This window comes from Danio rerio, chromosome 24 (genome assembly GCF_049306965.1).
Source record: "Danio rerio strain Tuebingen ecotype United States chromosome 24, GRCz12tu, whole genome shotgun sequence".
Classification (NCBI taxonomy): Eukaryota; Metazoa; Chordata; class Actinopteri; order Cypriniformes; family Danionidae; genus Danio; species Danio rerio.
The window spans coordinates 14,405,496-14,423,477 of record NC_133199.1 but is presented as its reverse complement, the minus strand read 5'-3'; the positions used below and the strand labels follow the sequence as shown (position 1 = coordinate 14,423,477).

The 17,982-nt window shown below is 32.7% G+C and overlaps 2 protein-coding genes across 2 annotated transcripts; one reads left to right on the top strand and one right to left on the bottom strand.

Annotated features, from left to right (window-relative positions):
- The first annotated feature begins 6 nt into the window (after window positions 1-6).
- fitm1 (fat storage inducing transmembrane protein 1) lies at window positions 7-4,186 on the top strand. The gene is made up of 2 exons (NM_001351667.1): window positions 7-364; window positions 2,791-4,186. The coding sequence occupies exons 1-2, from the start codon at window positions 153-155 to the stop codon at window positions 3,452-3,454; spliced, it is 876 nt and encodes a 291-aa protein (NP_001338596.1). The 5' UTR covers window positions 7-152; the 3' UTR covers window positions 3,455-4,186.
- Window positions 4,187-4,192: 6 nt separating this feature from the next.
- psme1 (proteasome activator subunit 1) lies at window positions 4,193-12,807 on the bottom strand. The gene is given in 11 exon segments (NM_131375.2): window positions 4,193-4,457; window positions 4,579-4,665; window positions 4,754-4,808; window positions 8,768-8,835; window positions 10,690-10,758; window positions 11,093-11,190; window positions 11,429-11,474; window positions 11,944-12,045; window positions 12,175-12,237; window positions 12,410-12,442; window positions 12,619-12,807. Coding segments are annotated over 11 exon segments (747 nt in total). The 5' UTR covers window positions 12,658-12,807; the 3' UTR covers window positions 4,193-4,370.
- Window positions 12,808-17,982: the final 5,175 nt, after the last annotated feature.

The window sequence follows — 17,982 nt, the reverse complement described above, 5'->3', positions numbered from 1 at the left end:
AGTGTGACAGAAAGCAGCTGAGAAAACAAGAGGGAAGCCAAAAAAACGCTGCTGACATAGTAGAACAGGCTTGTTACTGTCTCTCAGTTTCTTCTCTTATAGTGGATTTGTTGGACAGTCTGTGGAGCTTCTTCTGCCCTGAGAAAACCAAGATGGATCTTACGGAGATGCTTTACAAAATCAGCAGATTTCTGCATTGGGCTCTGGTGTGGTTAAGTGATCTCACAGCTGGAATACTTGCTCATCGGTTATTCAGGCAGCACTTTCATTTACTGCTCTCTGTGTTGGTTCTTTTCGGACCTCTTCTGAGTTTTTGGGTCTCCAAGTACAGCATATTTTGCAACAAGAACCACTACCTGTACAGGCAAGATCTTACTTTAGTTAACTGTAATAGAGGAATAAATAGTAATGATGAGATTCCATGAAACATTTCCATGAAAATTATCACACTTTAATGCTTGCAGCAAAATATTTTTCATTAATTCATAATGTGACATATTTTTCAGCATGCTTTTTTTAGATAATAATATGTGTAGTATTACATATTATGAAGATGTGATAAATGGTCTAATATTTACACTGCGTTGCAAAAACAAAATTTTTTTTCTTATTTTATGTGTATTATTTTGTATCAGTATCTCGTAAATAATAGTTTATATTGATAAGTAGTAATATGTACATTTTTATTACCTTTATTAAGAATCAGTTACTAATGTAATGCTATGAATATAACTAAAGCTGCTTTATGGCATTAAAACAAATAGAAAGAAATGATTACCTAATAATGTATTCACACAATGACTGTAAATTATTCATAAATTAGTTACATTTTCTATTAATTAAGTTAATATGTTCATCCAAATTTTTCCAAAATTGTTCTTTGTTTAAAGAATATATTTTAAGTTAAGATTTGTGCTTCAGAAAACTATTAAATAATTTATATATAAAGATGCATATTATACACACTGCTCCGTGATCTGAAATTTTTAGATTACTTAATACTATTAATACAATAACTGGAAATTATTAATCATTAAATTAATATTTTAAAATAAATAAATCCCTACAGTCCAAAATGTAAAAATGTGCAGTGAATGCATTAACTTAAATAAAATCCTGTTTAACTTTTTGAGTAGAAATGTTATATGTACTGAAACAAAATCATGTTATTCCTGTACCCATATAGTGCATAATGAGCTAAATATATTTCTGTTTACTTTTGTATTTATTTATATTTTACAGTCATTGCTATTCATTTCAACTGAATACAACCCCAATCAAAAATATTTGGGACAGTATGCTTAACGCAAAAAAAGAAAAAAAAAAGTGATTTCTAGATTTACTTTGACTTGTATTTCATTGCAGACAGATTGTTTTTTTGTTTTTAAACACGTATTCAAATTTAGATTGTTGCAATACATTCCTAAAAAAAGTTGGAACAGTAAAGCCTTGACCACTTTGTAATGTAGCAATTTCTTTTCACAACATTTGTGTTTATGGACTTTTCCCAACACAAGTTTAAGGACTGAAGACACCAAGTGATGAAGTGTTTCAGGTGTAATTTTGTCCCATTCTTCCTGCAAACAACAGGTATGGGGTCTTTGTTGTCACATTTTGCACTTTAAAATGTGCCACACATTCTCTATTGCATACAGGTCGGTACTGCAAGCAGGCCAGTCATGTACCTGTAGTCTCTTCCTCCGCAGCCAAGACTTTGTAATGTGTGCAGAATGTGGTCTTGCATTGTCAATATGCATGGGCATGCCTGGAAAAAAAGGCATTAAATTGTGCTCCAAAATTTCCTTGTCCTTTATCATTAATGGTGCATCACAAAAGTGCAAGTTATCTTTGCCAAGGGCACTGACACAAGCCAATACCATGACAAACCCTGGCTTTTGGACTTGTTGCTGGCAACAGTCTGGATCTCCCCTTTTCTTCTTTGGTATGAAGCACACAGCATCCATTTTTCGCAAAAAATACCTGAAATACTGATTCATCTGGTTACTGTAGACGTTTCCACTGTGTGATGGTCTATCCCAGATGTCTCAGAGCTTGGAGAAGTCAATGGTGCTTATGGACACTTAACATAGGGTTTCCTTTTGGCACAGTACAGTTTTCACTAGTGTTTGTGGATGTAACTACATATTGTGGTACTTGACATATATTTATAGATGAATGATGATTTTTGACGCAGTGCTGCCTGAAGAAACAGAGATCATAGTACTTCAGCTTAGGCTTGCATCCTTGTCCTTTATACACTGAAATTCCTCAAGATTCCTTGAATCTTTAATAAATTTTATGCATCTTTGTAACTGAAATGTCTACCTGTCTTTCTTTGAGGAACATTGTTTTTAAACATTTCTATAATTTTATATTTGATGGCAAATTGGCAGTCTTCGGCTCATCTTAGCTCCTAAAGAACTAGACTTTCCTTGGGTGTTGCTTTTGTACTCAATCATAATTACAATCACCTGTTGACATTTCCTGTTTCAAATCACATCACTATTTTACTAAATTTTACTTGATTACTAGCGCTAAATTGCTCCTTTCCCAACTTTTTCTTAGAATGTGTTGCAGGGCTGAATGACAGGAAAGGATGTATATGTACAAATGAAATGAAGTTGACCAGACAAAAGATTATTTTCTGTACATATTGTCTGCTATGAAATACAAATCAAACTAAATTTGGACATAACATTCTTTTTTTATTTGCGTTTTTCATACTGTCCCAACTTTGTCTGATTTGGGATTGTACTTGGCGTTCCCTATTTAAAGTTTATTCTCTCACAGGCTATTCCTTCAATCTTGCTTTGGCTGGACCTGTATTTTCGGGGGCTCTTTCGTCTTTCTGTTGTCCTTCAGCATCAGCAACTCTATCCTCCACTCGCTCCGTCATCTCTTACCTTTCGCAGTATCCGGGAGTCTCTGGACGCTCCTCCGCCTTTTGCTGACCTTCCTTGTGGATGCTTCTGGAAGCTGTTTTGAGCCGCTAATAAGCCCAAATGATGCTCACAGGAACCCTGAAGAGCTCTTGAACTTTAAGGAAGGCCCTTTATTACTGCTGAGAGGGGTGGAAAGTAAAGAAGCCTGTCTGAAAGGAGGTCTAAAATGGCAGGGATGTGAAGTGTCGCATGAAATCCTGATTCTGACTTTCTGTTGTTTGCTTCTTTCTGAGGAAATATCCGTGTTCTGGTCCTTCATTGGTTTTGGAAAGCCTCTCGGGGTGCCGTTGAGGATCATCTTCATGTTGTGTGTGTTTTTGATGAGTCTCTGGATGTTCCTGATCCTCTGTTTGCTGGCACACTTTCCGCTCTTCCCTTCTCAGCTGGTCGGAGGTGCTCTTGGGTATCTGGGATGGAAGGGGCTTTATAAGGGCTGGGGGGGTTGTAAGCCTGGATGGTGTTGTCTTGGAATAACAGGTTGTCAATCAAGTGGGCATTACACAGTTAATTAATTAATCAATTAATGACCCCCACGCCTGCCTGTTACATTTCAATTATTTTAAAACATAATTAATTAGGGTAATTATGCAAGTAATTGTATAACAATGTTTGTTCTGTAGCTAATTTGAAAAAAAGGCTAATATTAGGCTAATATTAATATTGATCTTTAAATGGTTTTAAAAAATAAAAGAAGCTGCCAAAAAATTATAATTATAGGAATATATTATCATATTAAGGGAATATTGTGAAGAGTTTCTAAACATGTACATCATGTGAATATATGTTTCACATAGAGAGCTAAAAATATATATATAATGCCTGTAAAGATCAAGTTTGCATTTTGTACATAGAGAATGATAAGCCCCCTTTAAAATTTAAATTTCACAGTATGTATGATAATATTTTTTCCTCTGGAAAAAAATGTGTTTGTTTTATTTCGGCTACAATAAAAGCAGTTTTTAATTTTTTAAACATCATTTTAGGGATAAAATTATTAGCCCCTTTAAGCTATATTTTTTCTCGATAATCTACAGAACAAACCACTGTTATACAATAACATTCCTGATTACCCTAACCTTCTACTTAACTTAATGAACCTAGTTAAGCCTTTAAATGTCTCTGTAAGCTGTATAGGTGTCTTGAAAAATATATTATTTAATGTCATCACTTGATCTTTACAAGCATTTATAATTTAAAAGTAAGTATTTTTTTCACTTGACCTTTTCAATAAAAACACAAGTGACACCCTATTTAGCCTAAACTATTTATTGAATTAAAAACTGTAATACAGCACATTCTGTTGATGTAATCGTATCTCAAGTCACTGCACTGTGACTGTGGTTATGAAACTCAATACGGCATGTTTTACTTTTCAGTAAATGTGTGTGTGTTTGCGTGTGTGATTTCAGTGCACATCAGCCTGGTTGCTCAGTAGATAAGTGCTTTTGAAGATAAGTCTCCCCTGGGCTTCTTAATCTTGTCAAAGTTCTTGGTGATGACATCATACAGCATGGCCTAGAGTCGAAGGAATGGATGAAATCAGTCACAGCCATCTTACAGACTCACCAACTTACATGAATGATGAGAAATGCAGCACTGAGATGTTGTTTTCAGGGAAAGCCGAGACAGAACTTACGTAAGTGTTGCGAATCTCCAGAACTATGATGCGTAACTCACAATACTGGTGCTGATCCAGTTCATGAACAAGCTGTCGGAAATCTCCCTGTTGCCCAGAAGAAAAGCAGGGTTAAAATCATTATCAGAAGCTCAAAGCATATACAAAAAAAGAACTAACAATAAATTAAACTGACCACATGTGGCTGTTTGGAAGCCTTGGCTACAGCGTCTCCTCTCTCACTGTAGTACCTGAGGAAACAACAAAACTGTTTTTTACCCTTATAAAACATTATAACTTTTAAAACACCTTCACTTTGCACACTGCTTCATTTACCCAGCTTTAACTAATAATCCAGGGTTATCAATCAGGGTTATCAATCAATCTTCCGACCAATCCATATCCGTTTCCAGACAAAAAAAAAAGGAAAATGAAGAAAACGGGCGTTTTTCTGTTTTTCATTTGCTCACAAGAAACGAAAAAACTATATTTTTGCTCGATTTTCATTTTTTTTTATTTAGGGTAGGAAAATGGATAAACTACTTCAAAATTCATTATACACATGTAGATTATTAATAAGGACTAAACTATTAATTACTGTTATTCTCCAGATGAAAAAGGCTTGATTAAAGTCCTGTCATTTTAAAGATTTTCTACAATTTAAGCAGAATTAGGTTAAAGAAAACTTAATTCAGAATGCATGAATTTCTGTGCGTATCACACGCTTTACGAGCGCACTTGCCTTTTTTATTATTTTATGCAATAGTAAATGCATAAAATAAAATGCAAACAGTTGGCAGCACGGAATAGTAGCCTATATACAATATTTATATGTGCAATATGGAACTGGGCCCGCTGTATTACATAGTTTGGTCACAAAGAGCAAATGTCAAGTTCAATATTAGCGCAACGCACAGACAGAAAGCTTATCTGTTAGTCTAAACTACAACACATTATTTATTATGAATTATAAGTATGTGTTTAATTAGTTTCTCTGAAAATTTGTTCATTAATCCAGTGTTTTCGAAATCCAAGTCTCAAAAGTCTTGTTGTGTGAGAAAACACATGTGAAATAGGCATTGCGGCTGACCGTATTGTATTGACCTTAACTTTTTTTAGTTCAGCTCTTAAATGAGTTGGCTATACCTAAGATGTTGCTCGTGCACAGCCAACGATCCTATTGTATTTTATTTAAACCCACTTATTTAAAATATTCAGTATAGCCTGCCCTGGGCTAGGCCTATATATATATATATATATATATATATATATATATATATATATATATATATATATATATATATATATATATATATATATATATATAGCCGAAACAAAACCAGTAGGAGGAACTAAAGTAATTTTAAATATAGTAACCTTTGTTGTAGCTACTGAGCCCTATTTAAAAAATTAAACAATTAAAAACAGTAAGTGAACAATATTAAATATTATTATTATTAGTATTATTATTGTTATTTAGGCCTACAGTAGCTCGGAAACAATCATGCAAACCAGATGCTGCTTGAAAATGGCTGTCTTTGCTCAGCATCAGGTGCAAAACAGCAAGATGTTTGGTGATTCAAATGAAAATGGAAAAACGGCAGTTTTCTTCATTTTCCTTTTTTTGTTTGAAAACGGATATCGATTGGATGGAAGATACCCTGTTTTTTATCATACTGATGTTTCAAACTTAAATAAAGGATTCAATTAAATTTGGTACTAAGCAACAGCTTAAATTTTAACTTACTTCGTAAAGTATGCTCTATATGACATGGTACATGGTGCATGGTACATCAGCAAGTATTTCATTAAGATTATGTTTAATGTGGTTATTATTTTTTTTGCCAGACAACAGCAGTGTATTTTATAAACTATAAATGCTAGTTTTGCAATTAATAATGTGTATTTCAATGTCAGAAACCTAATTTAAGTTTAATGTGATTGAAAACCCTGATAAGTTGTGATAGATGTTAAGCATGCCTCACATCAACACTCCAGCCCTTGTGGGAAAGCAGATTTAAATTTAGCAACTGATCGTGTGACACACTGATTGACACCACTATTCACACCACTGTTATGTTCACTTCAGATTTTAGCCTAGACTGACCACACGTTGTAGTGAACTCATCAATGGTTAATGAGCAACTACCGAGGAGGAAGAGGATGTTTGCTAGTTTAGAATGATGACGAGTAAATTAAAAATTATGTAAAAGTTGCATGAACTCGACATGACTGCACGTACTACGGCCACATTGCAAATGATCAAATCTGTATTGCCTTGTTTCAGTGACTTAAAAAATTTAGTTTTTCACTAACCACGTATAAACGTTTCTTTCTCAAAAACACTAAAACATACAAACATGCTGCTTAGGTATTAATGTAGCCTAACTTGTGCTGTTTACAGTTTTATCACACTTTAGCCATTAATATTTTTTTAAGATACTGAAAACAACACAAATGTCAGTGCATGTCCAAACTTTTCTAGAGCCCCAAAACACCCTCAGACCCCAGAAGGTTAAAACCACATATGAAAGTGACATAAATCAGATTTCTCTGGTTTGTGCTGTTCACACTATCAATTTGAAAAGTAACGGGTAGCTTTAGACTGCATGATTTTTAAAGCGTCACAAACTTTCACAAGTTTTTCCTTTATTTCTTGGTTCCAAATCGACCGAAAAGAAGCCCTTTTAACTTCTCCCCCATCCTCCCAATGACCTGCAGATACCCATGCTAGTGGATACTGCTCTCTCATTGGGTGTAGTTAATCACTGATGTTATTTTCAATATGATTTTATTTGCCGACAGCTCCTGATATTTAGCATAACAAATATCTCACAGGTTTCTGCGACTCATCTGCGATTATCTCAGATCTTTTTTTGGCCACATTCACACTGGAGGCAAATGTGGCACGAATCTGATTTTTTCCCCCTCATGTGACTCAGGTAATGAGTGTGAACAGCCCAAACCACATGGAATCTGATCTTTTCACTACAGATTTGTGCCACTTTCATATGAAGTCTTATAGATCTGATGTTCTGCAGTGCGACTGCAGTGTGAATGGTTATGTCAGATTTTATGTTACTTTTACATAATCTTTGAGCCACATGTGTCATTATTCTGTGCTACAAACATCATCTACACCTCAGCAGCATAGTAGAATGGCACACAGGGTGATTACTGTACCACAGAAAGTTGGTTGTTTGTGTATATTTTAAAGGCAAATCTGGTGCTTGTTAACTAATCTGGTTAACGACTGAGGCACAGGTTGATCGCAAAGCCGAAGAGCATCGTGGGTGATGCGAATAAGGGAATCCGTGTGCAAAGAAGGGGAAACTTTCTCCCTGAGAGAAAAAAGGGCAGTTCTCGAGCACCCAAACCCCCCTTCTGCATGTGTCTGTTGTTTATAATAAAGTGAAAAGAAATAACTCTGCAAACAGACATAAACCAACTCCGCTTCACAGTTCAGTCTGCGGCTGCGCATTAACCCTTTATAAGTTCACTACACCGGTGGTATAATTAGACATTTTGTGCTCTCCGTAATGTACTTTTGAGCATGCGGGTCAGTTTAGGACCATGATCTGTTCACACTGCAAATCTAATAATGGCCACATTTATAAGAGCAGTGTGAACAGCCTAGCAAAACAATTAGATCTGAGAAAAAAATCTGATTGAGCACATTCCCCGTTGTTAAAAATTATTTCGATAAAACTAGATTTAAATCCCACTTTACACATTTATACCAATGGTATTAGAGTGAGTTAGCTTGTCAAACCTACCAACATGTTACCTTTATTTTCACACCGATATTTGTATGCTGATTTTGTTTTAATGTTCTATTTTAATGCTAGGCAACTTTATAATCAGTATAAGTCAGAAGTAATGGTGAGTCTGACGGTGCACCTAAAAATGACACATGTGATTGGCTCTTGGTTGGATTTGGTTTGGAAGTAACTAACATATTGTGTCAGAATACACAGGATAATCCTGCGTTTCTAAAATAAAAATGTGAATTCCTCATATATTCAGGGTGAAAAGCGGTGTTTAGGATGACAGTAAGCCAGTGTAATGCGTTCTGTGAAAAGCTCTGTCACAACTGCATATTTACATGAGCCAAAATGAAATAAATACAAAAAAACATAATCGTTGTTTATAATAGAGTCATCATAAGGTTAGTGTTGGACTGTGGTTGTCATGTAGTCTGGTCTCTTACTTGGATATCTGTGTCTGGAATCCTTCGATCTTGGTGCGGGTGTTGGTCATCAGTTCAAAAACCTTTTCCTATGAGATAAATTTTGCATATATTCAAGCGAAATTCTCACAACACAATACAATAAAAATTGCATTTCCATTGCTTTACTTTTATACCACAGCCACATTAGTATGTGTAATGTTTTATCAATGTAATTATTTAGGATACACACCACTGTTTAAACATGGTGTTTGTGATGTTCTCCAGTCTAAAAATCCTTCAGATGTCATTCTATTCATCTAATTCAAAGCTCAAGAAACATTGTTGATTATTTTTAATGTTGTTCAAAAGTTGTGCTGCTTAAATGTTTTGTAAAAACAATAATATAATTTTTCTTTTATGAATAGAAGGTTAAATAGAATGCTATTGTAATAAAGTGTCATTACTTCTCTTTTATCAGATTGCTGGCTCCAATGTAATTTAGTTTATTAATTTATTTAACATATAGTAATTAATATTATTAAAGTTAAAAATAATAATAATAATAAAATAAAAATACATTTCCAGTTTATATTTTATGTAGTGCTATCTAAATTAGTGCGTTAAACATGCAATTAATCTAAAATATTTAACGTGTTAAAAAAAATTAAGGAAATGAACGCAGTTGCAGTTTTTTTATTTCCTGTTGTTGTTGACGTTTGTTTACTGTGCAAAGAAATATGGATAAGACCAAGAAAGCGCTTTTAGAAGGAAAGTTTCCATATAAAACAAATAATGTCGCATCACCAGGCTATCCAGCATTTCCTCCAGAGTATCAACTAATTTTGTGTCTCCCCATTTCGTGACTTGGTGGTTCTTTAGACACTTAATAAGATTATTATCTTAATCATATTAAAATCGGAGTATTGGTGTCCATGTAAATGTACTCAGTAAAAGTGCCAGATGATGTCACGAGCTGTCAATGACAGCGCATTCCTCTGCCTTTCAGCATGAGCCCTCAAATGTTTCATTAAGTTTGATGTGTTTCCCACTTAAACGCAACTTTTGTAAAGTATCTGCTTCACGTTGCTGGGTCAGAATCCTTGTAAATTATAGCCATACTTAAGAACGCTTAGTTTAAGCAAATTTGATGAACGCGATCATGCGCGTTGAATCTGAAGGGAGTCACTCCTGCTGCGCTGTCCTGCGGGTACCTGTGGGTGCCTTTGATGTACCGCTTGATGCTTCTTATGTCCTTGTTGCAGCATCAGTGCCAACAAAATTTGCACCAAAATGCATATTCAGTTATTCTGCTTGTGAGAGACTGTTGTCACTCTCAGCTGTTGAACTGTTTTAGCAACTGGCTGAATGTAAAGAATGCAAAAACTCACAGCAATACAACTTTACAATGAGTACAATTGTTTGTGTTCGATACTTATTATTATTATTATTATAACTTTCCAATTTCCATATTTGCAATGCCTGTATTTTGGCCTTTTTTTTTTGCAGTCCACTTAGAATCCAACATTGAAATATATTTTTTCTTTATTAGCATTGATTGTTTTGAAATTTCAAATGGCGCTAACATGCCTTGTTTTTTTTTTTGTAATAAATATGGCTGTCAAGCCATACTTTACTTACTTACATGAAGAAATCTGTGTTACAAGTTAAACAAATATTCTAACAAACAATTGTATTTTGAATTTAATTAGTTTTTTGTCTTGCGTTTAAATTAATTTTACATTTAGATAGCCAAACTTACAAGTTTCAGTTTCAGTCTTTTAAATGTGATTAATCACGATTAATTGGGGAAAAAAAGGGTGATTAATTAGTTAATTTTTTTTTACTGATTGACAGCACTAAACTTATGTAAATCACTCTCTTCAATTATATTACTCTGGGTAAATTGTAATCATAACAATTAATTTGACAAAAAAACATGACACTAGTTTTAGCTAACTGACCTGTACAGCAACACCAAAGTTGTTCCCATCTTCAATTCTGGGTACCTGTAGCTGTATCCACATTGACACCTGCATGAAGGCCCACAACACAAGTATTAAACTTTTTCTGAAATGCTTTATTAAATGTCAGTTAAATGCGAGCTAATTATAAATAGAAAAAAAGTTGTGCTATTGCATTGGTCTAAACTTTACTAAATTACATTTTTACCTTTTATTAATTGATTTTAATTTCATTGCAAGCAAAGAAAAGGGAACATGATCAGCAAAGAACCCTTGAGCTGGAAGTTAACTCAGGTCACCGTGAGTACCACAGTGCCATGTGTCATCACACTAACCACTAGGCTATTGATGACTGAATTTACTTTTTTAAATGTTCATGTCTGTGTTATTAGGACTTCCTCACCGTGTTAAGACACTCTTTCAAAGTTTGAATCTCAGGCTTGATCTGTTTGATGAGTTTCTCTACTGTCTCGTTGCAGGCGATGGGACCGCATGGAGGACCTTTCACATCACAGCAAACATGCACAGTTTTAATTAGTACTTTGCAAATCATCACTTCAGTTTAAAGTCTTTCTCAAAATCTTTAGGCTTCATTTCCACAACATTGACTATTCAACACTGCCACCTGGTGTTCATTCTGTGAATCACACCTTCACATTCTAGGGGAATCCTTAGAGAAGAGAATGGAATCGAAGTAGCATTTTCAGTTTCATTTTCCACATTGTAACTACATATTTACCTGCATCCTCATCTTCTTTATCTTTCTTTCCCTCTTTGGCCTCTTTCTGTATAAAATAAAGTGCCATTACTGACCTTTCTGGCCAAATTGCTTATCTACAGTGCTCAGCATCGAGTTCACCTCCTTTTGAAAATAAGTATTTTTGTGCATTTTTTAACAAATACAGACAATATTTTTTGCAACATTTAAACAAAACAGTTTTAATATAAAGTTATATTAATTAAAATAAGAGTATAGTCACCTAACATCTTTAGAAATAGAAAGATAATCCACTTAAATTCAAACAAGTTATTGCAAAAAAAAAAAGCTGACTAATCTAATACATGTGCATGAATAAATAATTGTAAAGAAACATAATAATAATAATAATAATAATAATAATAATAATAGCAATATAAAAGAGAGATCTGTGAGGGGTGTACAACTCATTTATGCTGAGCAATGTATATGTTCAATTACAAAGTCATGGAATGTTAATCCTCAGGCTTGTTAATAATAAATTGTGTTATAATGACCTCCTCTTTTTTCTTCCTCTTGAGCTCCTCCTTAACCGGGTCTGGAATTGGGATGTCCAGAGGAGCCTTGATCACAGAAAGATCCTTCAGACTACAGGAACCCTAAAAAAATACAAATTAAAAACTATTAATTGGTGATAAATATAACAATAGCAGCAGCAACATGAATACAAACACAATTGGCATAATATGTACTCATAAAGCCTTAATATTAAATGGTTGAGTTCATACCTGCAACACATTGTCCATCTCTGCAATCTTCTCAGGGAAAATCTTCGAGATCAACTGTTCAGCCTGATAAAAACGAACAGATATTTAATAACGTTTTACTGCAGTTATTGTTATAAGTGTAATTTATTTTAAATTTAAATTTAATTTATTATTATTAGAAAATACAATTTGCATTTGCACGTGGCACATTTGTAATGGATATAAAAGAAAATTAAGGAATATTTAGTATAATTACCTCCTTGGTGATTTTCTGAGAGAATCCATCCACCTGCAAGGTAACGTTACATAGGAAGTGTTTACCAAACTCGCCACACAAGCACAAACGAGTAAATTATAAAATAATACAGTTTATTGACAAAGTACGATTAAAAATCTTTTTTGTTGGCCAATACATGAAATGTAATGAGTGTATATCAGCTTTTGGGCCTGTAATATTCGGCTTACCTGTTTCTTGGACGCGGGGCTCATGTCTAAGGAAGTCATTGCTGCAGAACAGTCGTAATGATTTACCTTTTCGCAAAAACTTTAATAGACCTGTTTGCAGGAAAATACGCGTGTAATGTCTTATCCCACTGGATAGTGTGGCATTTAAGTTGAGAAGAGACGGCTGGATAAAGATGTCACCGACGAAACGACGAGAACTCGCAGTTAGTCAGCATAAAAAGTGAAAATGAAAGTGAGTTTAATAAATCATTCTCGATAAGAACTGAAGGGGGCGACAACATCAGTGAGTTACGGAAACAGGTTTAACAGAATAAAAGTAGAATAAAAGTCCGACGTTTGTTTTAATTTTTTGTTTGTTTAGTTGTGGTTTTAAATATATATATCATGAACAATGAATTCTAAAATTTATTTTATTAATATGCTTTCATATATTTATTTGTACCAATAGTATGCAATTATAATATATTAAACTTAAAAAAGTATATATATATATATATATATATATATATATATATATATATATATATATATATATATATATATATATATATATATATATATATATATATAGAGAGAGAGAGAGAGAGAGAGAGAGAGAGAGAGAGAGAGAGAGATAAATAGATAAACAGATAGATATATAGATTTTTTTAATTGTATGGGAAAGTAAAACTTTATATATATTACAATGAAAATATACAAATATTAAATTCTATATTCTACCTATATTAAATCAAATAAATATAAAATGTCATGTGAAAACGTAAATATTATTTAAAATGCATCCCATATTAATTGCAAATAATTTTATAACTGCTTTAATTATAATTTGATTGTATTTAAATATATTTACAATAAACTATATATTTAAAAGTAAAAATTAATTAAACTATGTGCCTCATTTTTCAGTATAAATACTATAATAAATGTTAACAATTTAGTTAAAATAAATAAAATAAAATTCATGTTAGCATGCAAAACAGTTTGAATGATTTTCTAAATTTCTGTCTAATAGTTTTGTCTAACAGTAATAAACTATCACATAAACAAACAAACAAACAAACACAAACAAAACAGATTTGGTAGTAATTAGTTTCTAAAACAAAAACTCTAGAACTAAACCCGAAATACATTCTTTCATAGTTTTTTTTTTATTTTTATTTTTTTTACAAAAAGTATGTTAATAAATGCTAAAAAATAATAAATAATAAAAATAATAGTATATAGGAAACCAGCATATGGGAAATTAGTCCAGATCATAAACCACACAACAGCATCAATAAACCAATGAATTCATCTAAGTGAAATATTTTTTAAAGAAACACTGTCATATTCTTACAAAGCAAAGGCTTTTGTCTGATGTATCACATTCTGATCAGGTCGTTCAAAGGCCCAACAGAGACGTCAACATCACATTTACACACAGACAAATAAAAACACTAGTTTGTGCAATGTTTGTTTAGCAAGAGACTTTGTAAGTTTACCCTAAAGACTTTAAATTGTATTAAAAACAGGCCAAAGGCAACATCAAATGAAAGAGAGCACTGCGCACTACTCTCTTCCGTCACAGATATCACTGATGAAACAGAAAAAGCACTGTTTACATTGATTGTGTGCATATCAAGTGACTGAATACTCTTTGATCTCATAATGCTGAATGAGAAACAAATGGTCACTGTTCATTTGTTATTTTTGATTGGGTAAATGCAATTTGGGGACCATAAGGGATATAAATGATTGGTTAAATGACATATAATATATACAGATAATCTGGATTTCACAGATATAAAAAAGCTATCTATGTACCTATTTGAAGTCAGAATTATTAGCCCCCCTTTGATTTTTTTCTTTCTTAAACATTTTGCAAATTTTGTTTAATAGAGCAAGGACATTTTTACAGTATGACTGATAATAATTTTTCTTCCGGAAAAATTCACTTTTTATTTTTTTAAAAACATTTTAAGGTCAAAGTTATTAGGCCCTTTAAGCTATGTTTTTTTTCAGTAGTCTACAAAACAAACCATCGTTATACAATAACTTGTCTAATTACCCTAACCTGCCTAGTCAATTTAACTAACCTAGTTAAGCCTTTGAATGTCACTTTAAGCTGTATAGAAGTGTCTTGAAAAATATCTAGTAAAATATTATTTACTGTTATCATTGCTTAGAAAAAAATAAATCAGTTATTAGAAATGAGTTTTATGTTTAGAAAATCTCTCCGTTAAACAGAAATTAGAGGAAAAATAAACAGGGGGCTAATAATTCTGACTATAAACTGTATACATCTATTTTAAAATATAGTGGTTGGTGGTTTACCTATGTTGTTTTCAACCATTAAATTACAAATATGTACATGGCTCATGTTTTAAATATCAATTTACTGTATGGGTATTAGAACTTTCGATTAATTTAAATCTAAGGGTATAGCAATAACAAATGGCAGTTAAAATACTAGTTCTAAAACCAGTGTGTTCAATACAATAAATGTACATAAAATGACCAAATTACAAAATGTAAAAGAAATTGCCAGTTTGTAACATCATGCAGCATACTCAGCTCTTTTGAATGGCTAAAAATCTGAAATAAGACCAGACATCTTGACAAATTTAAGAATAAAATGGCAGAGACAGCTCTTATGTTAAAATAGGTGGTTAAATGTGTCAAATTCAACCAAATTTAACCTTGTGTATTATTTTTAGACTCCAGCTTTCATTCAGCACAAGTAAAAGGGGGAATATCTCTTTAACTGCCCCACCAAGAAAAAAAAAAAAAAAATTGGATCGCATTTCTTAACTCCTAATGTTGCTATAGTTAACACACTCAATGCATTTTTGCACAGGGCACTTGACCAAACTCAATGCAACACATCCCATAATTTCTAAAATATCAACCTCTACCAAATAATGGATATGTCAGTTTATGTTTAAAGTATTGGAATTAATACATATACTATGAAAAATCAGAAAATATGAAGTGTAAGGTGACCAATTACCAATTTATTAAAAACATAATCAAAATAAAACATTTTTGAATGCTAAATCACCTGTATTTTTTGAAGTACGCCATAAAATATTTCAGATTCTCATTTAACACACTTTCTTGGTTTAATGCAACAGGATTATGTTTGTGATTTTTATTTTTTATTTTTTTTTTGGTAAACCAACAATGCTGTGTGTATAAAAGATTATTTAAAACAGTCATTCTTTAAATGACTCTAACAGATATTATTTAAAACACTAAAAACATGGTCAACCATTTGGTAGAGCAGGCAGTTAAAGGGATATAATTTTAAATATTACACTCATTGCAATTTATAGAAATGCTAAATTACACATTTTACATAATTCAGGTATATTTAATTAATCAGTAAATTTACTAAATTTATTTAAAAAAAAATAACATAAACCGTTCACCAGAAATTGAGTAAATCATATATATATATATATATATATATATATATATATATATATATATATATATATATATATATATATATATATTAGTATAAGTATATAAATTGTGCAAGCTTATTTCGCAATATTAGATTGAAAGCACAGAAAAAGCATGTATACACATGCCTATAGAGTAGTATAAAGCCAAGTGTAAATGCAAACGATTCGCCCTCGACTGCTTGTTATCCAAATGACAAAAAAAGCACTTTTAATATCAGGGGTAAGCAGGGCCTAACAAGCTTTTTTACAAGGACTGTCTTGCACATAACTGCATGATTTCGTCTTCTCTCTGAATGTGTTTATAATAGGATAATGAGTATAGTGGGCTTTTGTGGATCTATTACTTCACACTGATTAAAGTCTAACCAGAATGACTTTTCAGCTAATCCTTATCCACAGTCCACTAATCTACCTCACTCTCTCACAAACAATGTGATCTTTAACCTGTTCATAGTGTTCCTGTCCTCTCTCATGTTCTCGCTTACTCTAGTGTGTGCATTGAAAACTTTGGCTTGTTAGCTGCATTTTAGCAACACTGTAAAAATATACATTAATTACCAGGTTCTGTATATTCTGGTTCACATTGTGTTTTCAATTGCCATTTTATAGTTACCACAACATTTTATGTGTGTTCATTCATTTTACTTACTTTGAAAAGTTTAGATTTTATTTCATTATTTTTTTATTTGCAATATTTTATTTTTAATTATTATGTGTTTTCCCTAAAACTAACGATTTTTTGTTGAATAATAAAGAAAAAAAACTAACTCTATAGTAATTGACATGTTAGTAGTTAAAAACAAGGTATTGTTAAAGAAATAATATAGAAAGAATTAAATCTGTAAAATAAGAATGCAATTTATTACCAGGTTTTGTACCATCATTTACAACACAAACATTTCAATATCAAAAGATTTTAGAGGAAAGATCAAAAACACATAATGCAATTCATAGGCATGAATCACTAAATATGTTTTATTTACAAATATTTTTTATTGTGAACTTTAAAAATGTCTAAATATTGTTGTATATAAACTGTCGGTCAGAGTATTATTTATTTAGTATTGATTTTAGTAAACATTTTAGTAGTTTCACCTAGCTTTTTTGCTGTGTTTTAATTTGCATGCTGTCTTAAATAGTATTCAACAAAATAATTAGTGTGTCCCAGATGGTAGTAGAGTATGTTTAAAAGAGTATGCCCGGATTACTGTTTCCAAATTCAAAATGCAGATTCATTCATTCTAGACTACATACAATTTAGCCTACTCAATTCACCTATACCGTGGCAATGCAGTGCCAAAGTAGGTAGTGCTGTCGCCTCACAACAAGAAGGTCGCTGGTTCAAACCTAGGCTTGGTCAGTTGGTGTTTCTGTGTGGAGTTTGCATGTTCTACCTGCATTCGCTGGTTTCTCCGGTTTCTAATGACCCAGCTGGGGCTCGAACCAACGACCTTCTTGCTGTGAGGCAATTGTGCTACCCACTGCACCACGGTGCAAGTGCATATTTATACATTCTTTAATTTTTGTTTACTAAATGTGACGTTTGGTATATGTAACTTTATGAGGAGATTTCTCTACAAAAAAAGAACTGTGATTTCCAGAAGAGCATTTATTGTAAAAGAAATGTGGAGTGGGTGACACAGTGGCTCAGTGATAAGCACTGTCACCTCACAGCAAGAAGGTCACTGATTTAAGCCCCGACTTGGTCAGTTGGCATTTCTGGGTGGAGTTTGCATGTTCTCCATGTGTTGGCGTGGGTTTCCTCCAGGTGCTCCGGTTTCCCTCACAGTCAAAACACATGCGGTATAAGTAAATTGAATAAACGAAATTGGGCATACATACTATATGTGTGTTAATGAGTGTGTGGATGTTTTTCAGTTCTGGGTAACAGCTGGAAGGGCATCTGCTGCGTAAA